At 41.0% G+C, this 18,162-nt stretch overlaps 1 protein-coding gene across 1 annotated transcript in view; it reads right to left on the bottom strand.

The window, feature by feature from the left end:
* The window catches only part of LOC101949665 (sodium channel protein type 5 subunit alpha-like), a 121,895-nt gene that overhangs the window by 37,357 nt on the left and 66,376 nt on the right, over positions 1 to 18,162 (bottom strand). The window contains exons 15-21 of the mRNA XM_065582404.1: positions 17,086 to 17,217; positions 13,372 to 13,435; positions 12,035 to 12,189; positions 11,231 to 11,404; positions 7,811 to 7,945; positions 7,137 to 7,397; positions 5,778 to 5,831 (exon numbers count right to left, since the gene is read on the bottom strand). Of these exons, the coding sequence (XP_065438476.1) occupies positions 5,778 to 5,831; positions 7,137 to 7,397; positions 7,811 to 7,945; positions 11,231 to 11,404; positions 12,035 to 12,189; positions 13,372 to 13,435; positions 17,086 to 17,217 (975 nt within the window). The remainder of the gene's footprint in view (positions 1 to 5,777; positions 5,832 to 7,136; positions 7,398 to 7,810; positions 7,946 to 11,230; positions 11,405 to 12,034; positions 12,190 to 13,371; positions 13,436 to 17,085; positions 17,218 to 18,162) is intronic.

The following is an 18,162-nucleotide window of genomic DNA, read 5'->3' as shown; positions in this document are numbered from 1 at the left end:
ACATTTGCAGATGATACAAAATTACTAAAGATAGTTAAGACCCAAGCAGACTGCAAAGAGCTACAAAAGGATCTCTCAAAACCGGGTGACTGGGCAACAAAAGGGCAGATGAAATTTAATGTTGATAAATGCAAAGTAATGCACACTGGAAAGCATAATCTCAACTATACATATAAAATGATGGGGTCTAAATTAGCTGTTACCACTCAAGAAAGAGATCTTGGAGTCACTGTGGATAGTTCTCTGAAAACATCCACTCAATGTGCAGCGGCAGTCAAAAAAGCAAACAGAATGCTGGGAATAATTAAGAAGGGGATAGATAACAGGACAGAAAATATTATGTTGCCTCCATATAAATCCATGGTATACTATGTGCAGATGTGGTCGCCACATTTCAAAAAAGATATATTGGAATTGGAAAAGATTCAGAAAAGGGCAACAAAAATGATTAGGGGCATGGAACGGCTTCCGTATGATGCAAAAAGAACAGGAGTACTTGTGGCACCTTAGAGACTAACAAATTTATTAGAACATAAGCTTTCGTGGACTACAGCCCACTTCTTCGGATGCATATAGAGTGAAACATATATTGAGGAGATATATATACACACATACAGAGAGCATGAACAGGTGGGAGTTGTCTTACTAACTCTGAGAGGCCAATTAAGTAAGAGAAAAAAACTTTTGAAGTGATAATCAAGATAGCCCAGTACAGACAGTTTGATAAGAAGTGTGAGAATACTTACAAGGGGAGATAGATTCAATGTTTGTAATGGCTCAGCCAAAATCATCTTCCGTATGATGAGAGCTTAATAAGACTGGGACTTTTCAGCTTGGAAAAGAGACAGCTAAGGGGAGATATGATTGAAGTCTATAAAATCATGACTGGTGTAGAGAAAGTAGATAAGGAAGTGTTGTTTACTACATCTCATAACACAAGAACCAGGGATCACCAGACGAAGTTAATAGGCAGCAGGTTTAAAACAAATAAAAGTAAGTATTTCTTTGCCAGAGGATGTTGTGAATGCCAAGACTATAACAGGGCTCAAAAAAGAACTAGATAAGTTCATGGAGGATAGGTCCATCAATGGCTATTAGCCAGGATGGGCAGGAATGGTGTCCCTAGACTCTGTTTGCCAGAAGCTGGGAATGAGCAACAGGGGATGGATCACTTGATGATTACCTGTTCTGTTCATTCCCTCTGGGGCACCTGGCACTGACCACTGTCTGAAGACAGGATACTGGGCTAGGTGGACCTTTGGACTGACCCAGTAGGGCCATTCTTATGTTCTTATAACAGGCTGGTATTGATTTCCTGAAACATCCCACCCTGCTATCAGGTACTGGTCCTGCTGAGATTAAGTGGGTTTTGCAGAATCATTGAGGCAAGTTACTAAAGAAAGGATATAGGGCATTGAGACAAGCAGTGCTGAGGGAAGAACTAAAGGAAGCAACCAAGGCTGGGGAGAAGGTTTGGGTTATTCTTTGTTCTCTTTTTTAATAAAATCAAATCCCAGGAAGGGGAAGAGTTTGGACTTTCTTAAACTGTTCTACAAACACAGTGCACATGTAAAGGCATGTGCTGACAAGGCCCCTATTTCAGTACATTTCTCCACCCTTCCTATTCTCCTCCTGCTCTTCCCACTCCTCAACTTTCCCTCTCTTTCCCAGGCCCCAGTTATACCCATTGTCACCTCTACCAGCTCCACATTTGGCCCCTTTTCTCTTTGCCCAACCAATTTCTGGGTCAGCTCCCTCTCCTCAGATAAATTTCTGTTAGCAGCTTCTGTCCTCATTCATCACTAATGGGTAATGCTTGAATCTGTGGAATTTGGAGGTGCTCCAATATTGTAGAATTCAGGACTACGCCCTGGCTTTCAGCTCAGGCCACCAGAAGTTTTTTAAAAGTTTTAGAAACACTTCAGCAAGTGATTATTAGCATTAAGACAATACCTTGATATAAAATATTAATTTACCTTAATGACATTTATATGTCTAAGTCTCCCCTTAGAGAAAAAAATCCATTAGTTACAGATTGTATTCCAGTCATTTATCAAACTACCAGGGTGAGTTGAATAAGGAGAGACACTGCTAACCAAAAGAAAATTATTAAGTAAGATATTTCTCATTCTGCTGCACAGCTTCTCTGCTCATTCATCACTAATGGGAAATGGCGAGGAATGAATCACAGCAGTAATGTGGAAAGGTTAAGCAGAGTTTTAATTATTATTGGAGTAGAATAATAGACAGAAGTAGAATTCTCCCCATATAAACTAACAGTTTTGGGATTTAATAAATTATGTATCATAAATTAATAGCACCTTCCTATCAGTGGACGCCTTAGTGAAGGAATGGAAACCTACTTTGCAAACATTTCCTCAGATAAGGCTCATATACATTTTTTTCCCCACAGTACCACTAGGGACCTAGTATATGGAGACTTGACTCCTTTTTTGTAAATAGTTACCCAGATGCCTAGCGTGCCAAGTAGTGTAGAATTTTAACATTTTGCCTATAGTAACTTTGAGACCTTAAAGCCCTGGAATTATGGATAGAAAGAGATTGGCATGTGGGGTCAGGCACCCAGCCTCCCTGTGAAAGGCTCCACTAAGGAGAATGAGCCAACCCTGATCCATCTGGTTGTTTGGTTAATTGGATAAGTAGCAGGGGTTGGGATGCTTAATTAGTTAAGGAAGTGTTAAGAGGGCTCAGGCTGGAGTCCAGAACACAGAAAGGAAGCTTTTGGGGAGAAAGCCCCTCAAGGGAAAGTGGGTAGGAAGCCACTCCCAGTAGTGTCTCCCTGAAGAGCAGAAGCTCTCAGAACAGAGAGAGTCAGGTTTCTGGAAGTAGAGGAATAGCCTTTTCCTCCTAAGAGTAGTGTAGATTCTTTATGACTAGGGGAACTAATTCCAAACCCCGTCTTCGGATGTAATGGCAACAATAAAGTCTAGCCCAGGCTTCTCTCATCTATCATTCTGATTAATCTTGACACCTGAGGATACTCAGATGTGGTGTCTGATGTGCTTACCTAAAGAATGCTACTAGGGCTGTTTGTTTCTCATTGTTTTATGGTACTTAGTTGTAGGACTCCAATCAACCATCCTGAAGAAACTGTAGTGTAGCTGAGATCGCCAAAGCTTTGTGGTCAGGTTATTATTATTATTATTTTTAACAGAGTAGCATTTAGAGGTCAGAGTTCCATTGTGCTGGGCACTTTACAAAGAGATAAATCCCTACCCCCAGACAGCTTTTTGTTTCCCCTCATATCAGAAACTTAATTTGACCAGATCAATGAATGAAAATTTCTGGTTGAGTTCTGTCTGGATACTTAAAAGTATCAATAAGGCTAATGGAGAATCCCTGCTGAAGCACACTTCTCTTCCAATGCCTGAGGTTAACTGTAGGTGTTCCAGGTCCAGATGATGATGTCCCTGCTTCAAAAAGATTTGGTCTTTTCTAGAGGTGCAACAGAAGTTCCTTGGCTATCAAGTCCCAAGTGCCTTCTGGGTCAGTGGAGGACTAGAAAGGAGACTTTAAATCTCATTTATCCTTTTTTCTGTATCCTTTCTGGGAACTGTCTTAAAAGGGTGCAGATTCTTCTCTGGCCAGGACATTATTTTCATTGTCACAGAGAAGCTTTGACCTTTTGTTTTGGAGGAGATATAAACACTCATGCTTCAGTCATAAGCCAATCTCTCATTGGGTGGTAGGAGGAAACTTCCCCTGTGAGCACCATAATTGCCTAATATGTGGTTCCCTGCACCTTCTTCTGGAGCAGCTCGTACTGTCATAGACTGGATACTGGATTCAATGGACCATTGATCCAATCCCATTTGGCTATGTTGATGATTGTGTTCAGATACGCCACTGATAAAGCTGACAAAGTTAACTAAAATCAGATTTTGGAAATCTATCTTCAAGGTATGCTCCCCACCCTGCAAGGCTTGCTTCCATAATGAGTATGCAGTGACAATTGGGTTGGTTTTCAGCATGTTGTTTGTACTTATCTCACCACAAAAGTAAATTTGGACGTCATCCAGGAACAACATCTAATTTTGCATTGCCTCAGGTGATTATTTCCATGTCCTCACAAGTAAGTTCTGGAGGTACATTTTAAGAAATCTCACTCAGGATGAAAAGGATTCCAGGCATCAGCAATCCTAACCACTGGAGATAACTGGCTATGGATTGGCAACTGCCAGGAAATGGCTGATGCAATGAAGTTTTGGATCTTTGCATATTTTTACCAGGGTGTTAAAATTATGGCCAGAGCCATGCCTCCTTTGATCTCTGGGTGAGCAATTCTCCATATTGAGTTTGGCATGTTGTCCATGAATGGGTATAGATGCATGACTTTCAACCTGAGCCTTGCTGTGACTCTACCAGCTGTTTCATAAGATTCTGGGTGTAAAGGATAGATCAGAAGGAAGAGTCTTGCATAGAAATTGTAAGCCCTCAAACAGAAATGCTCATTTTCTCTTTGTCACGCTGAGAATTTTGTTGATCTGTAAAGAAAATTTATCTAGGTTTCCGTGGAAGCTACTGCTCCAAATTTTTTCCTTTGCTAAGGCATCAATCCTTTCTTGAATGCCCTCGGTAATGGTAGTGGCCAGCAGACTGCTATGCTGGCTTTAATAGTAAGGGTTGAGATCTCTCTATTTCAGCTACTGATTTCTCTAATGTTTCCCCAAACAGCTCCTCACCTGTACATTTGGATGCACAAAATATCTGTTTGGGATGACTGATTGCTTTTCATAGGTGTAGCAGGGCTTCCTAGTCACCACTTTAGAAGCCATAGCTCATCACAAATCACATCAAGGATTTTACCGGGACAAAAGCCCAGGGATGGAGCATGCTCAGTCACTCTCTGGACTTGGCAAATGCACAGTCTGGTCTGTCAGCATTGGAGTAGAGACGTCCAGAGCTGTTGGCTTCTTGAGGAGGAGAAGGAGAGTGTGGAGGTAGAGTAGTGTGGTGCACGAGCTATTTTTTTTACAGTGAGCAGTACGGGAGCCAGAAGTTTTCATGCTCAGAGTGAATGGCTACTTGTGAGAGGGAGTGAGACTGGGAGAGTCTTTATGCTTGTCTAGACTAAGAATATAAATTGTGTTTAAAAACATTTTTAGTGTAGACAGGGTTTAACACCTTTAAAAATGTATTGGCTCCTGTAGGGTTGACCACAAACAGCTAAAAGGTTTTTAAATACTATCTATTTTGCTAGACAGGGCTTGAGTGAATGAAAGAGGGGAAGTAAATGAGAGTCAAAAAGAAGAGTGTGAATGAGGTCAGCTGGACTGAATTTAGGTCAGAGAGTGGGAAACAACATATGAGAATAAGGAATAAAAAGGAAGTATATGAATGTAGGTGGTGACGAGCTGCAACCATATGTATTAAACATGTACCCAGTAATCTTCTTATTGTACACATACAAAAGAAAGAGAGAGAAGGAACTTGGTGCAATTCCTCCAGGAACTTTCCCTGGAGGGGCTGGGCTCTGTTACTACCACAGGATTGTATATAAATTTACACAACCTGGCCCTTAAAATTCTCTTAACGCAGAAGGGGTTTTGTATGACTACTCAAATTTGACAATGTTGTCCCTAAATCTATCCTCTGAGTATTTACTCTTCCCATATCTATTAATTCCTTATCTTTTTTAGAGTGTCCACATACTGGTTTTTTCATCTTGATACTGCTAACTAGACTGAAAAGTGCAACACACAGCTAAAAAGGGGACAATGACTACAATACAGAATATTTTCATTTTGATTATATACCTCACGTGAATCCACTGCGGCATACATAATGTCCATCCAACCTTTAAAAGTTGCCTAGAAAAAATAACAAGTACATGATTATGAAAAATATATTACACTTATTCTCATTAAAGTCAAAAGTCAAGTGTTTTAAAATTAAATCATGGTTCAAGTGAGTTTAAATGAGCAGAAAGAATTCTACAATGCTAAGGTGAAAAGTTATTCACATACAAAGAGTTCAGGTTGGAAGTAGGTTTCAGTGGAGTTCGCGAACACCTAAAATCAATATTATCTGTAACAAAAAATGCTGCACATTTAAAAAACCCCAAACATTAGAATATCTGGAAATAAACAATTATGGAAGCCCATAAAACAAGCTTTCAACCTTAAATCTTTTAAAACTAAGTTATTTATTTGCAAATTTCCCATTTTCTGAATGAGCACTAAAAATGTAAGGCAGGTTAGTGTATAAAAGAGGGGAGAACAGCTCCGACAGAGATAATGAGGCCAACAGATCAAAGAATGGCGTTCCCCTCCTGAAGACTATAGCAACTCTGTAAGCACTCTGGAAGGGTTGTGGGGGCAGGAGTGAGTTACACCTGGGTGAGATATAGGGGTAGTGAACACTGAAGGGCATAGAGGGGGAGAATACTTTAAATGGTTTCAATTTTAGATCTAAGGACTTTCTAAAAATTTAAAGGGATAAGAGTCTCTTTTACTAGTTACTAGTACCACTAATGTCTTTTACTAGAATACTGGATAATAATGGCACACTGGGAGGATGGATAATCTCGTGACTAAGGCTTCGGCTTGGGACTCAAGAAACTTGGATTCAGTTCTCAGCTCTGACATTGACTTCTTTTGTGACCCTGGGCAGGTCACTAAATCTTTATGCTTCAGTTCCTCATCTGTACAATGATGATGATGATTGCCAACATCACCAGGGTACTGGGAGGATAAATTCATTCATGTCTGTGAAGTGTTCAGATGCTACAGTAGTCAGAACCATATTAATACAACTAGGTAGAATACATAGACTATGCTACATTTTTTCTGATCTGTGACTAAATTTAACATTAGAATACAGAAAATAAAAGTGGTTTCAGACCCACTAAAATACAAACTGTCTCAGGTTTAGCACTCCTGTTAGAGGATTAAAACACATTTGATAAAATATGTCCCTGGGAATGCCTACACTCAACACAAAACATGCAGTTACAATGCAGGTCTTTAAAATGGTTTGAGTGGCTCAAATATACATCATTTTCACAGTTAAACATTCTGACTTTAGGTTATGAGGATAAATAAAAGTGCAACTATGACTGGGACGTCGGCCCAACACATCTCCCTGCAAAAGAAAGTGTTTGTAATAGAACTTACCACCTGTAGAAGAGCCAAGTACCCCATTCCAACATGATCAAAGGTGACTTTAGCATTCTCCCATTTTAAGTGACTATGGATTTCACAGTCATTTCTGCTTTTAATTTGATCAATCAAATCACTTGATATGTTAGTGCATTTCCAAAACCTTCCACGAAATTCTTTCACTCCAATGATGTTAAATGGGAGCCAGACAACAAGGCAGACAAGCATGACGTTCATGATGGAAGGGATAGCTCCTACTAGGGCATACACAACTATCTGAAATAAATTAAATGAATGGAGAGGAAAAGAAATGTAGTTATAAGCAGTCACCAAAACAAGTTCCCAAAAAAACTATTTTTGAGAACTTGTTTTCATCTTTGCATCTATCAACTTCTCACTCATTCATAAATTAGGTCCTTATAGTGGCTGGCGTCTTTAAAGCCAATTTGGATCTGTTAAATGTTCCTTTAAAAATAATTTATATATATAGTTTAAATAGGACTCATTTTTTTAATTCTATTTTGTTTTAGAAAAGAAGAATCAACTACATTTTCTGTAAAGAAAGTTTGACTGTGATCAGCATGAAAGACATAAACACTCCAAAGGCACATAGTGTGCAGGGGACTGGACTAGATGACCTCTCGAGGTCCCTTCCAGTCCTATGATTCTTTGAAAATAGTTATCTATACCTTTATCCCTTCCAATCTGGATAAGGCTCGGAGGGGCCTCAATGCCCTCAGGGTTCTGAAAGACTTCACATTTTGGCTGGCACAAAACTCTGCTTTTTTCAATACTTCCTGGTTGCTAAAACTTGTAAATGAAACCTGTGTAGATTGAATTGAAATTAAGATTAGTAATCACATCAGAAATGGTAAATGGAATAAAGGGGTTTACTGAATAGATGATAGTAGATATTCATGGCCTGAATGTTATATTTTTTTCTTAGGGAATGAAATGGAGTATACGTGCCTGTTCTTACTGTACCATAATTACTCTCTAACCCGGGTGGGCAAATTTTAGAATACTCTGGGCATGGAAATTGTATGGTGGGCAATGAATGCTCACAAAATTGAGGGTTGGGGTGCGGGAGGGGGTGAGGGCTCTGACTGGGGGTGTGGGATCTGGGGTGGGGCCAGAAATTAGGAGTTCAGGGTGTGGGAGGGGGCTCTGGGCTGGAGCAGGGGTGTGCGTGTGAGGGCTCTGGCCAGGGGTGCGGGCTCTGGGGTGCAGGAGGGTGGGACCAAGGGGTTTGGAGGGCGGGAGGGGGATCAGGGCTGGGGCAGGGGGTTGGGGTGCTGGAGGGGGTCAGGGGTGCAGGCTCTGGGTGGCACTTACCTCAAGCAGCTCCCGAATGCAGCGGCATGTCCCCCCTCCGGCTCCTACATAGAGGCAAGGCCAGGCGGCTCTGCACTCTGCTCCTACAGGGTGCCACCCCTGCAGCTCCCATTGGCCAGGGTTGCCAGCCAATGGGAGCTGCGGGGGCAGCGCTTGGAGCGGGGGCAGCGTGCAGAACCCCCTGGCTGCCCCTACGACTAGGAGCTGGAGGGGGACATGCTGCTGCTTCCGGGAGCCGTGCGGAGCCACGGCACACGTGGAGCGGGGCAGACCACACTCCATGGCAGGAGCTTGAGGGCTGGATTAAAACATCTGAAGGGTCATATGTGGCCCCCGGGCCATAGTTTGCCCACCTCTGCTCTAACCCTTTCTCATATTCGTCTACAAATAATAATCCTGAACTGTAGGATAAATTTAAAATTAGAGAATTAAATTAGCTTAAATTTGGTTAAAGAAATCTGTGTTGCAAAGAAAGGCCCTAACTAGCAAGTAAAAGAAAGGCCTTGGAAATGAATTATAAGGCCAAAAGGGAAGTAGTAGGGAGAATGTTGGGTCCAACGAATAAGATAAGGGGAAATTTCTAAAAAGAAGGCTTTTAGCAACAGGGGTGACTGCAGATGGTTTTAACTAAAACAAAGGAAACCTGTCTTAGAAGAAGCCAACATGGACCATCACACTCTACATACCAGTTGTCGTCTCAAACACTAGAGCCTATGTAAACCCAGGTGCAATGGAAAAGCTGTTAGTCCGCAAGAAGGAAGGTAATAGATAGGGAGGACAGGCCTTGGGTAAAAAGAAGATTGTACATTTTATCTGAATTAAGATTGAAAATAAGGGTGAACTGTCTCAAATTTCAGAGGGGTAGCCGTGTTAGTCTGGATCTGTAAAAAGCGACAAAGAGTCCTGTGGCACCTTATAGACTAACCGACGTCTTGGAGCATAAGCTTTTGTGGGTGAATACCCACTTCATCAGATGCATGTAGTGGAAATTTTCAGTTCATTTGCAAATTTGACACCATCAGCTCAGGATTAAAAAAAGACTGAGAATGGCTAGCCAACTACAAAAGCAGTTTCTCCTCCCTTGGTGTTCACACCTCAACTGCTAGAAGAGGGCCTCATCCTCCCTGATTAAACTAACCTTGTTATCTCTAGACTGATTCTTGCCTGCATATTTATATCTGCCTCTGGAAATTTCTACTACATGCATCTGATGAAGTGGGTATTCACCCATGAAAGCTTATGCTCCAATACGTCTGTTAGTCTATAAGGTGCCACAGGACTCTTTGTCTCAAATTGTTTTTTAGCTGAAGTTGATAATTGACAATAACATCACTTGTTTGTTAAAGGGTATAAAAAGTAAACTCTTAAAGGGCTCATTGCTAATAGCTGCCTGGTCATGTTGGAGCCAATCAATATGGGTCTAAGCACCCGTGGCTGGATCTTGATCAAATGCTTATCTTTTCACTAGTATGTTTATAAGTATCTTGATCAAATGTTTATAAATATTTTGTTACTGTTACCATGGATCACAATGTAATTAATTAAATTTGGGATCCGTGAGCGGTCCCGCGCTATAAGCAAAATCGCGCTATACAGATGCATGTTCAAGCAAGGGTCCGCTGTATACTGATATTTTATTATGCTAATTTTAAATCTGAACGTTTTGTGGTACTAAGTCAAATGCATTTCAGAAATCCAAATATATCATATTACAACAGTTATCTTTATCAACTAAACTTGTAATCTCATAAAAAAATAATATCAAGTTCGTTTGACAATACCTAAGTTCAATAAAACCAAGTTGACTGGCATTAATTATATTTCCATCCTTTAACTCTTCATTGACAGAGTCTTGTACCAGCTATTATATTATTTTCCTCACAACTGATGGCAGACTAATAGACCTGTAATTACCAAGGTCACCCCGTTTATCCTTTTTTATTATTGACACATTTGATTTTTTTTTATAGTCCACTGTAACTTCCCCAGTATTTCAAGATTTAAATAAAGTTAATATTAACGTTCCAGAGAGCTTGTGAGCCAATTCTTTTAAAACTCTTGGAAGCAAGTTATCTGGACCTGTTGGTTTAAAAATGTTTAACTTTTTAGTACATGCTTTTAACATCCTCCTTAATTACTGTTCAAATATAAAAGCATTTAATCATTACATGATATGAATATATAATTCAGCTTCTTTCCAAATACAGAGCAGAAATATTTACTGAACATTTGTGCCTCTTATACCTCATTGTTGACAATTTCACCATCTCTATCTACACCTATACCATTGTTATATATCCTTTTGTTCCTGATATATTTTAAAGATTCCTTCTTATTCTCCTTAATCCTATTGACCATGTTTTTTTCATTTATACTTTTAGCTTCCCTGATTAACTGTCTGCATTGCTTAGCTTCTAAGTTATATTAACAGCTATCAATTTCCCCTTTTCATTTGGTATATACTATCTTTTCACTTTTATTACTGCTTCATCTTCCCTCTAAACCAGGATGGTTTTTAAATCAATGTTGCCTTGAGTGATTGTGGGATTGTGACTTTTGGGGCATCTAGTAAAATGTTCTTAAACAACTCCCAATTATTGTTCACAATTTTCTATTCAAATTTTTCCTCACAGTCAATTTTGCTCAGAATTAGTTTCAGCTTTGGGAAATTGGCCCTCACACTTGTATGTGTGCCTAATCTCATTTTACAGTGGCTTTCTATGTGGCTACATAATTCAGCACACTGAACAAAACAGGTTAAAAGTAATACTTACACATACAATAAAGAAATCAAGCAAACACCAGAAATTTGTGAAATACTCCTGGAAACCGTAAGCCACCCATTTCAGAAACATCTCCAGTAAAAAGATGTAAGCAAATATTATATCGGCAAGCTTCAGAAGGTTTTGAATGGTTGCATATTCCTTAAGGTAAATATCTTCAAATGCCTGGAATTTGAGAATTTAAAAGTAAAACGGTTCTGTAGTTTTATAATGGATTATTTTAAAATTCTGCTAAGATATAGCACTTGTTGTTTTACTTATTAATGTGCCACAAGAATGAGCAACAATCTACATTTTGTTTAAAGTCTACATTTTAAAAAGTGCTTTCTATTTTTTGTACCTGAGATATTGGGGGCCTATCTTAAGGCAGCTATGGCCTGATTTTCAGAAATGTTGAAAATCAGATATGTTGAGTGCCTGCAGCTCACACTGAGTCCAGCTGCTGTTGTGGAAATCAGGTCCCACGGTTTTCGATGTTGGTCTCCCAAAAACTGGGACACCCAAAGTTGTCATGGAGTTAGTGAGTAGAGCTGTCAGGAATTTTCTGATGAAACAGGGTTTCACTGGAAAATGCTGATTTGTCAAACACAAATGTTTGCAGAAGCATTTCTTGTTCTGTGAACTCCCAGCAGAACCCTGCCTTTAGCTCCCCTGGCTGGCAGCTGGGGAGCCGAAGCTTCTAGAATTTGTAGCTCTAGGACAGCTCCGCTATGCAGGCTGCCTCAGATTTGGGGACCCCTGGGCACTACATACACCCCTCAAGTCAAATCTTATAAGAGAGTAAGTTAAATTTACCAGAGTTGCACTGCTCAGGAGAATTATGAATATGATAAAAGTTTCAAACCAGCTATGCTGAACAATTCGGTAGCAGGTTTTCCTAAATCGCCACCAAGTACTTCCTGGAAACTTTGTGATATCCACTGCACAGCATAAGGAGCATTGGACACAGCCTGAAAAGAAAAAGCACAGGATAGCCTGTATCCATTCTCAATCTATTTTCTGCATCCTCAGAAAGGGGCAAGAATAGCAGCAGGAGCCCTTACTGAACACAACAAGCCGCTACTGCTTCAAACATCAGCAGCTCAAAGTAGGAGAACGGAACACAGGGCAAGAAAGAAAAGGACAGAGGCAGCAACACAGAAAAAAATGCACCAAGATATACAGTTGAACGAGAGAAAAAGTGAGGGAAGGGAGAACAAAAGGCAAGAGAGATATACAGGTTGGTTTTTCATGGTTTAATACATAGCTAAATGTCATGATGTTATAATTATTATGTTTATCCTACTATATAATACATATCCCTACACTCAAAGACACAATAAAGGATCTAGTGAATTGAGAGAAGGAGTCCTATTTTTGTATAATTGTATGCGTCATTCAGAAGATATCGACTGGGAAGTTTGGATTCAATGGGTTCTGGGGACGACAGGGATAGGCTGTAGAAGTGTTTGTTGGCAGGGAGAAATGCCTTTCTTAGGTGAAGGAGGGGAACCCCTGTAGTGCTTCTGAGAAGAGGCCCGAGAGCACCATTTAATGTTGGAGGTATCAGCAGAACCAAAGAAGTTCAGGTGAGGTCAGCATTACACAGAGGGCTATGGAAAGAAGAGGGATTGATGTCAACTAGGAAGGCTTCTGGATTTGAAGAGAATAGATGGAAGTCTGAAGGCGGACAAGAAACTACAGCCCTCCTAGGTTATTCTTGCACTACCTCTGAAAAAGCTCTGGGTCCATCACAACATTTACATATTATCTGATAAACAGGTCCAAGAGTTCCGTCCCAATCTCGAAGCCTTTTTACATCTTGGCAAAACAGAAAAATCAATTAAGCAGGTCAAGAAATAGCTTGTTAATGTAAGCAATAGAGTGCAGAAGGCTATCAAGGTAATAGCAGTGCAGTGGTTTAGCGAGTGCTTCTTAGTTTGACAACAGGCAACAGTTCACCAAGTCACGTTAACAAGTGTCTTCTGCATTTTACATGTGTTCTGAGAATTATCTGTATAAAGAAGTGACTCAGAGAAACACAAACACGGGTCGTCAGAATGCCTCATAGCTAATATGAAAACATTTTCTAAAGCAATGCCTCTGGAATATTAGTCACACTTCATCTCACTATGAAGCAAGCAGATTCTTACCTTCTGTAAAACAGTCCTTAGGTGCATCTAACTTTTCAGTCGATTGGATGATCCCCGCCAATTCCTGCACAACAGTAGAACAAATGAGGAAGGCAATTTATGAATTTTCCCTTAAAGCAGCTGCATTATCCTAAAATAAACTGGACGTAACAGAAGAAAATATCAAGAAAACAAGTGATTTATCCAGCTATTTCAAAGGCCCCTATCACAATGGTACTGAACTGCCAAGACATAATTAAGAATGACATAACAATAGAACAAGGAAACACTCTTCTGTATTCTTTGTTTCAGTGGCTATTACTTAAGGTATGTTTAAAAATAGATGTCCTTCTCTTGCTTGTTTTTCCTCTTCCTTGTCACCTGCCCAACCTTTGTAATTGAGGGGAAGGCTTAGAAGGTAAGGTGGGTATTATATTATGTGCTAGGTAAAATCATTAGATTTCCTTTAGAATGGACTTCCACAGTCAAGAGTCCTTTGCTAAGAATGCCCTGCCCCCCACTTCCACCACTTCCACAATGGGCTGAGTGTTCACAAGATTCTGACTGAGCATAGTTGCCTTCCTGTGGATAGAGATGTGAGTTTTCTAAGATAGCCAAGCCCTTATATAGCAGAACCGGGTTCTTTAATTTGGATGATGAGACAGTGGAATGCATAGTACTCTGGTATGATGCTTCTCATCTGCCTTTGTTTCTTAGATAGTGGACCGCTGCGTGGTCTACAAGCTGTAGTTTCCTTCCTTTTGTAAGGGGACTGTTATCCCCATACTAACATTCAGTGGGGTGTTTTGGTTGCTAGCTCCCAGTACTAAAAGGGGAAGGGTTGATGGGAAATCAGGACCTGCAACGGACAGTCCCCAGGGGCAATGGGGAGAGGCCAATGCTCCAGGTCAGCCTGATTGACAGGATGGGCAGGCTAATCAAGGAGTCAGGAGGCCAGGGGGATCCCGTCCTCCGTGTGAGCTGGAATTGCCTGGGTCAGACAAAGTGGGGCCGAGCTAAGGAGAGAGCAGGGGCCCAAGCTAAGCTGCTGGAAGCAGAGCTGCAGCCCAAAGCCAGAGCACAGCCCAGAGAGAGCAGAGCTGCCCTGGGAGGAGACCTGCAGCAACCAGAGCCAGAGGGGCCAGACAAGCAGCCCAGGGAGCAGGTCAGAGCTGGGAGCCGAGTCACAGAAGCAGCCTGCAGAGCAGACCTGTCCTGGGAGCAGAGCTGCAGCAACCAGAGCCAGAGGGGCCAGAGAAGCAGCCCAGGGAGCTGGAGGCAGAGCAGCAGCAGCAGCCGTGCTGAGGCAGAACGGAGCAGTCCATATGGTGAACAGCTGGGGAGAGCGAAGAGGACCCTGGGCAGTGGGCCCAGCACAGGGAGACGCCTCAGCCAAGAGGCCCTGCAGGCCAGACTTGGAGGGGGATTGTAACCCTGACAGGGCAGGGGCAGGGGGGGACGCTGGGAAGAAGGGTCCTGCCACCTAGAGCCTGAGAGCGTGTGGCCACCGCCAGAGCAAGTGTCTGACCCACAGCAGCCCTGCAGCACAGCCAGGGCCTGAGGAGGAGGCCTGGGACCTACAAGAAACAGACTGTGAACTGCCCTGACGTTCCAGAGACACTGTTTGTGATGTTCCCTGCCACAGAGCGGGGTGATGTGTTTCCTTTAACCTTTCCCATTTTTCCTTATTCCTTTTTAAACTAATTGTTAATTAAATAAACTGTATTGCTTTAAATCGTATGTAATGATCAGTGGGTCAGGAAAGCATCCAGTGCAGAGAGAGTACCCCGGAGTGGGGACACCCTAGCCCCTGACCTACGTGACCACAGCAAGGCTGGGGGTCCAACCCCCCCCTCCCCCCCAGGAATCTTGGACCCAGCCTTGTTGGGGTTACGAGGACTCTGCTAGACAGGAGAGTGCAAGGGGAGTCCTCGAGGGCAGGGAGGCCTCTGGGTAAAGGAAGTGGGAGTGAGGACTCAGGGGGGGAGGGATAACTCAGTGGTTTGAGTATTGGCTTGCTAAACCCAGGGTTGTGAGCTCAATCCTTGAAGGGGCCACATAGGGATCTGAGGCAAAAATCAATACTTGATCCTGCTAGTGAAGGCAGGGGGCTGGACTCGCTGACCTTTCAAGGTCCCTTCCAGCTCTAGGAGAGAGGATATCTCTATTAATAAAAATAAAAAAATCCTTCCACTAGCCCATTTCACCAGGATAGTGCAGAAGTCAGGAAAGCTCCCCACAATAGCGGTACCATTCCCCTGCTTACACTTTCCTTACTCTCCAGGAAGTGTGTGTTTTATTTATTTCTCCATATCTGTCTCAACAGCTTGTTCAGAAATGCTTGTGGGTGGTTAGTATTTCACCTTCCCTAAGATGGAGTGTGATGATCTGTCAGTAGTGGGTCACATGCTCATCCCTGGCCTCCTGCAATCAAGAGGGACAGAGTCTTCTTTCACATAAAGGAACTTGGATATCCTTTAGAGCTCCTACAAACTGTATTTGTGTTAGTGGGCTAAACTCCAACAGGGAAGGTAGAATAATCCTCTCTCTTTGCTCCAGCTTAATTTACATGGTCCTGGTGAAATAGTCATGGATTTGAACAATCTCATTGTTAAAGTAGGTTGAGAGCTCTTAGGAGGTTGGGTGAAGGCAATCTGAGTTAGGTTAATCAGCTCACTGTTCAAAAAAGTCCCACTGGCTGTGATTTCAGAAATACTATGGAAGAGGGTAAAAAAGGGTCGCATGGCTTCATTTACAACTGGGGCATAAGACTGTCAATAGTCATTAACTTCACCACCCCAGTGGTTTATAACTACAAACAAAATCATTCTTATTTGAGAACCATTGCCTAAAGATTTTACCAATACATTAAACAACGTTCTTTTTTTCTAAATAGAAAATAGATATTTAGGATTTCTGTGACTTTACATATTTCAATTAGGGCAGATGTCCTTCCCCTGACCCATATAAGGAAATGTTACCACCATAGCAAATAATCTCTCTCAGGTCTAACAGGTCTTAAAGACCACCTCAAAATCGTAACTTCTTATATACTAGGATATGTGTGACATGTTGTTTGAAGATTAATTAGTCAAGACAAGCAAGGATAAGTTGGTCTGGGTGATCATACCGAGAGAGCTTATTTTTCAATATCAGGACTTCAAATAACTATCCCTGCAGAGTGGTTTCAAAAATACTATTGTTAGAGTTATGTGCACTTTTGAAGGTAGGGAGTCCATAGACCTATCTGAACTTCCATTTGATTTTCTATATTGCCTAGAATGGAGACATACTTCTTGACAGTCATGGATGGAATCAACTGCAATTTAGAAATTACAGGTACAGGGTTTGAGGATCCACAACTAAACGTGCCAATAATTTTGCACAAAACTGAATATCAGATAAAGGATACCTTTTTAAAAATAGCCCTTAAAATTTGGCATTGATCCTAGATTATTTCCTTTGCATTTATTTGGTATAGTACTGTATGTTGTTATATATTAATAACCTTAGCTGTTTATTGGAAATACAAAATGTCTTTTCAGTTTGGACAGCAATCTCCACATTCTGAAAGAACTATTATGTCTGTCTTATCATTAGAGAACTGTATTGTTTTTTGCATTGCATAAACTTATTACCTCTAGGAAACCACTTCATTCCTCAGCACAGTAATAATGGGACAAATAAAACAATTGTTATATCTAGAGCCTTTATAATAGATAATAAAGTTATTACCATTACCGCTGTTTGTTTTTCCTTCTGTGTACTGGTGGAAAACATATTTATGGTATCAGAAGTTCCAGAGGCCTGACTTAAGACCCCTGAGCTTTTCCGTTTCTCTGTCCAGTGCTTTAGTTGGTTTTCCTGCTGGAAATAATCCAAGATGGGATTATTTTCTTTATTTTTATTTGGTGGCATACTTATTTCTAAAGCAGAATTTTCTTGACAGAACAAAATGCACTGAGATACTCATAAATATTTTTCTAGAGATAAGGAAATTCAGCTTCCTCTACTAACCCCCAAAACAAGTTGAGGAACTCATAGTTTAGAAAAATAATCACGTTAAGTATCTTATGTTAGAAATACGTAATCAAGCAATTAAGAGCAGTACTCAAATGACTGATACTTTTTATTTTTCCCTAAAGTAGGTAACCATGTAGAATCCCATATTATTTTACAAATTTTTACTACTCATTGGAAATAAAAGAAAAAATTGAAAACACGAGGGTAAAGAACCACAGATAAAAAAAGAAAGAAAAAGAAGGAAAATAAAAGGTGCAAGAGACATGCAGAGGAACAGGAAATGTTGGTAAAATGCAGAGAAGACATAAGGTAACAAGATCAGGGGACATACTAAAGGCCTGGGGGGTGCTCAGAAAATCCCAAAATGAGAGATGGGTACCCAAAAAACATCCCAGAAGTTGAGCTAGAGAAGGAAAAAGTTAGAAATAAATTGCTTAATTTTCATGGTGTAGATTTTATTTGAGTTTCCTTTGGCTATCAATCCAATGAACTATCACTATTAACTGAATAGCTGAGAGAAATTCAAATAAAGCCTCCCTCAGAAAATTGTGAATCCCACCTATTTGTAAGAACAGAGGAGGAGGTAGCAAGGAAGTAATTTCTGTCTTGGTCAAATTTCATTTAAGGTGATTGGCTTTCATCCAGGAGTAAATGGAGACAAAACAGATAGAAACATAACTAGGGATAGCAAGGGAAAAATGGAATACAACTCAGTATCAACAGCATCTTCCCCCTGAAGCCACTGGAAGAACAAGGAAGCAGGAAGCTGGTTGTGTCTGCTTGTATTAT

The sequence above is a fragment of the Chrysemys picta genome, chromosome 2, assembly GCF_011386835.1.
Source record: "Chrysemys picta bellii isolate R12L10 chromosome 2, ASM1138683v2, whole genome shotgun sequence".
Taxonomy (NCBI): Eukaryota; Metazoa; Chordata; order Testudines; family Emydidae; genus Chrysemys; species Chrysemys picta.
The sequence above is the reverse complement of the archived record's forward strand: the minus strand, read 5'-3'. Positions and strand labels throughout refer to the sequence as shown.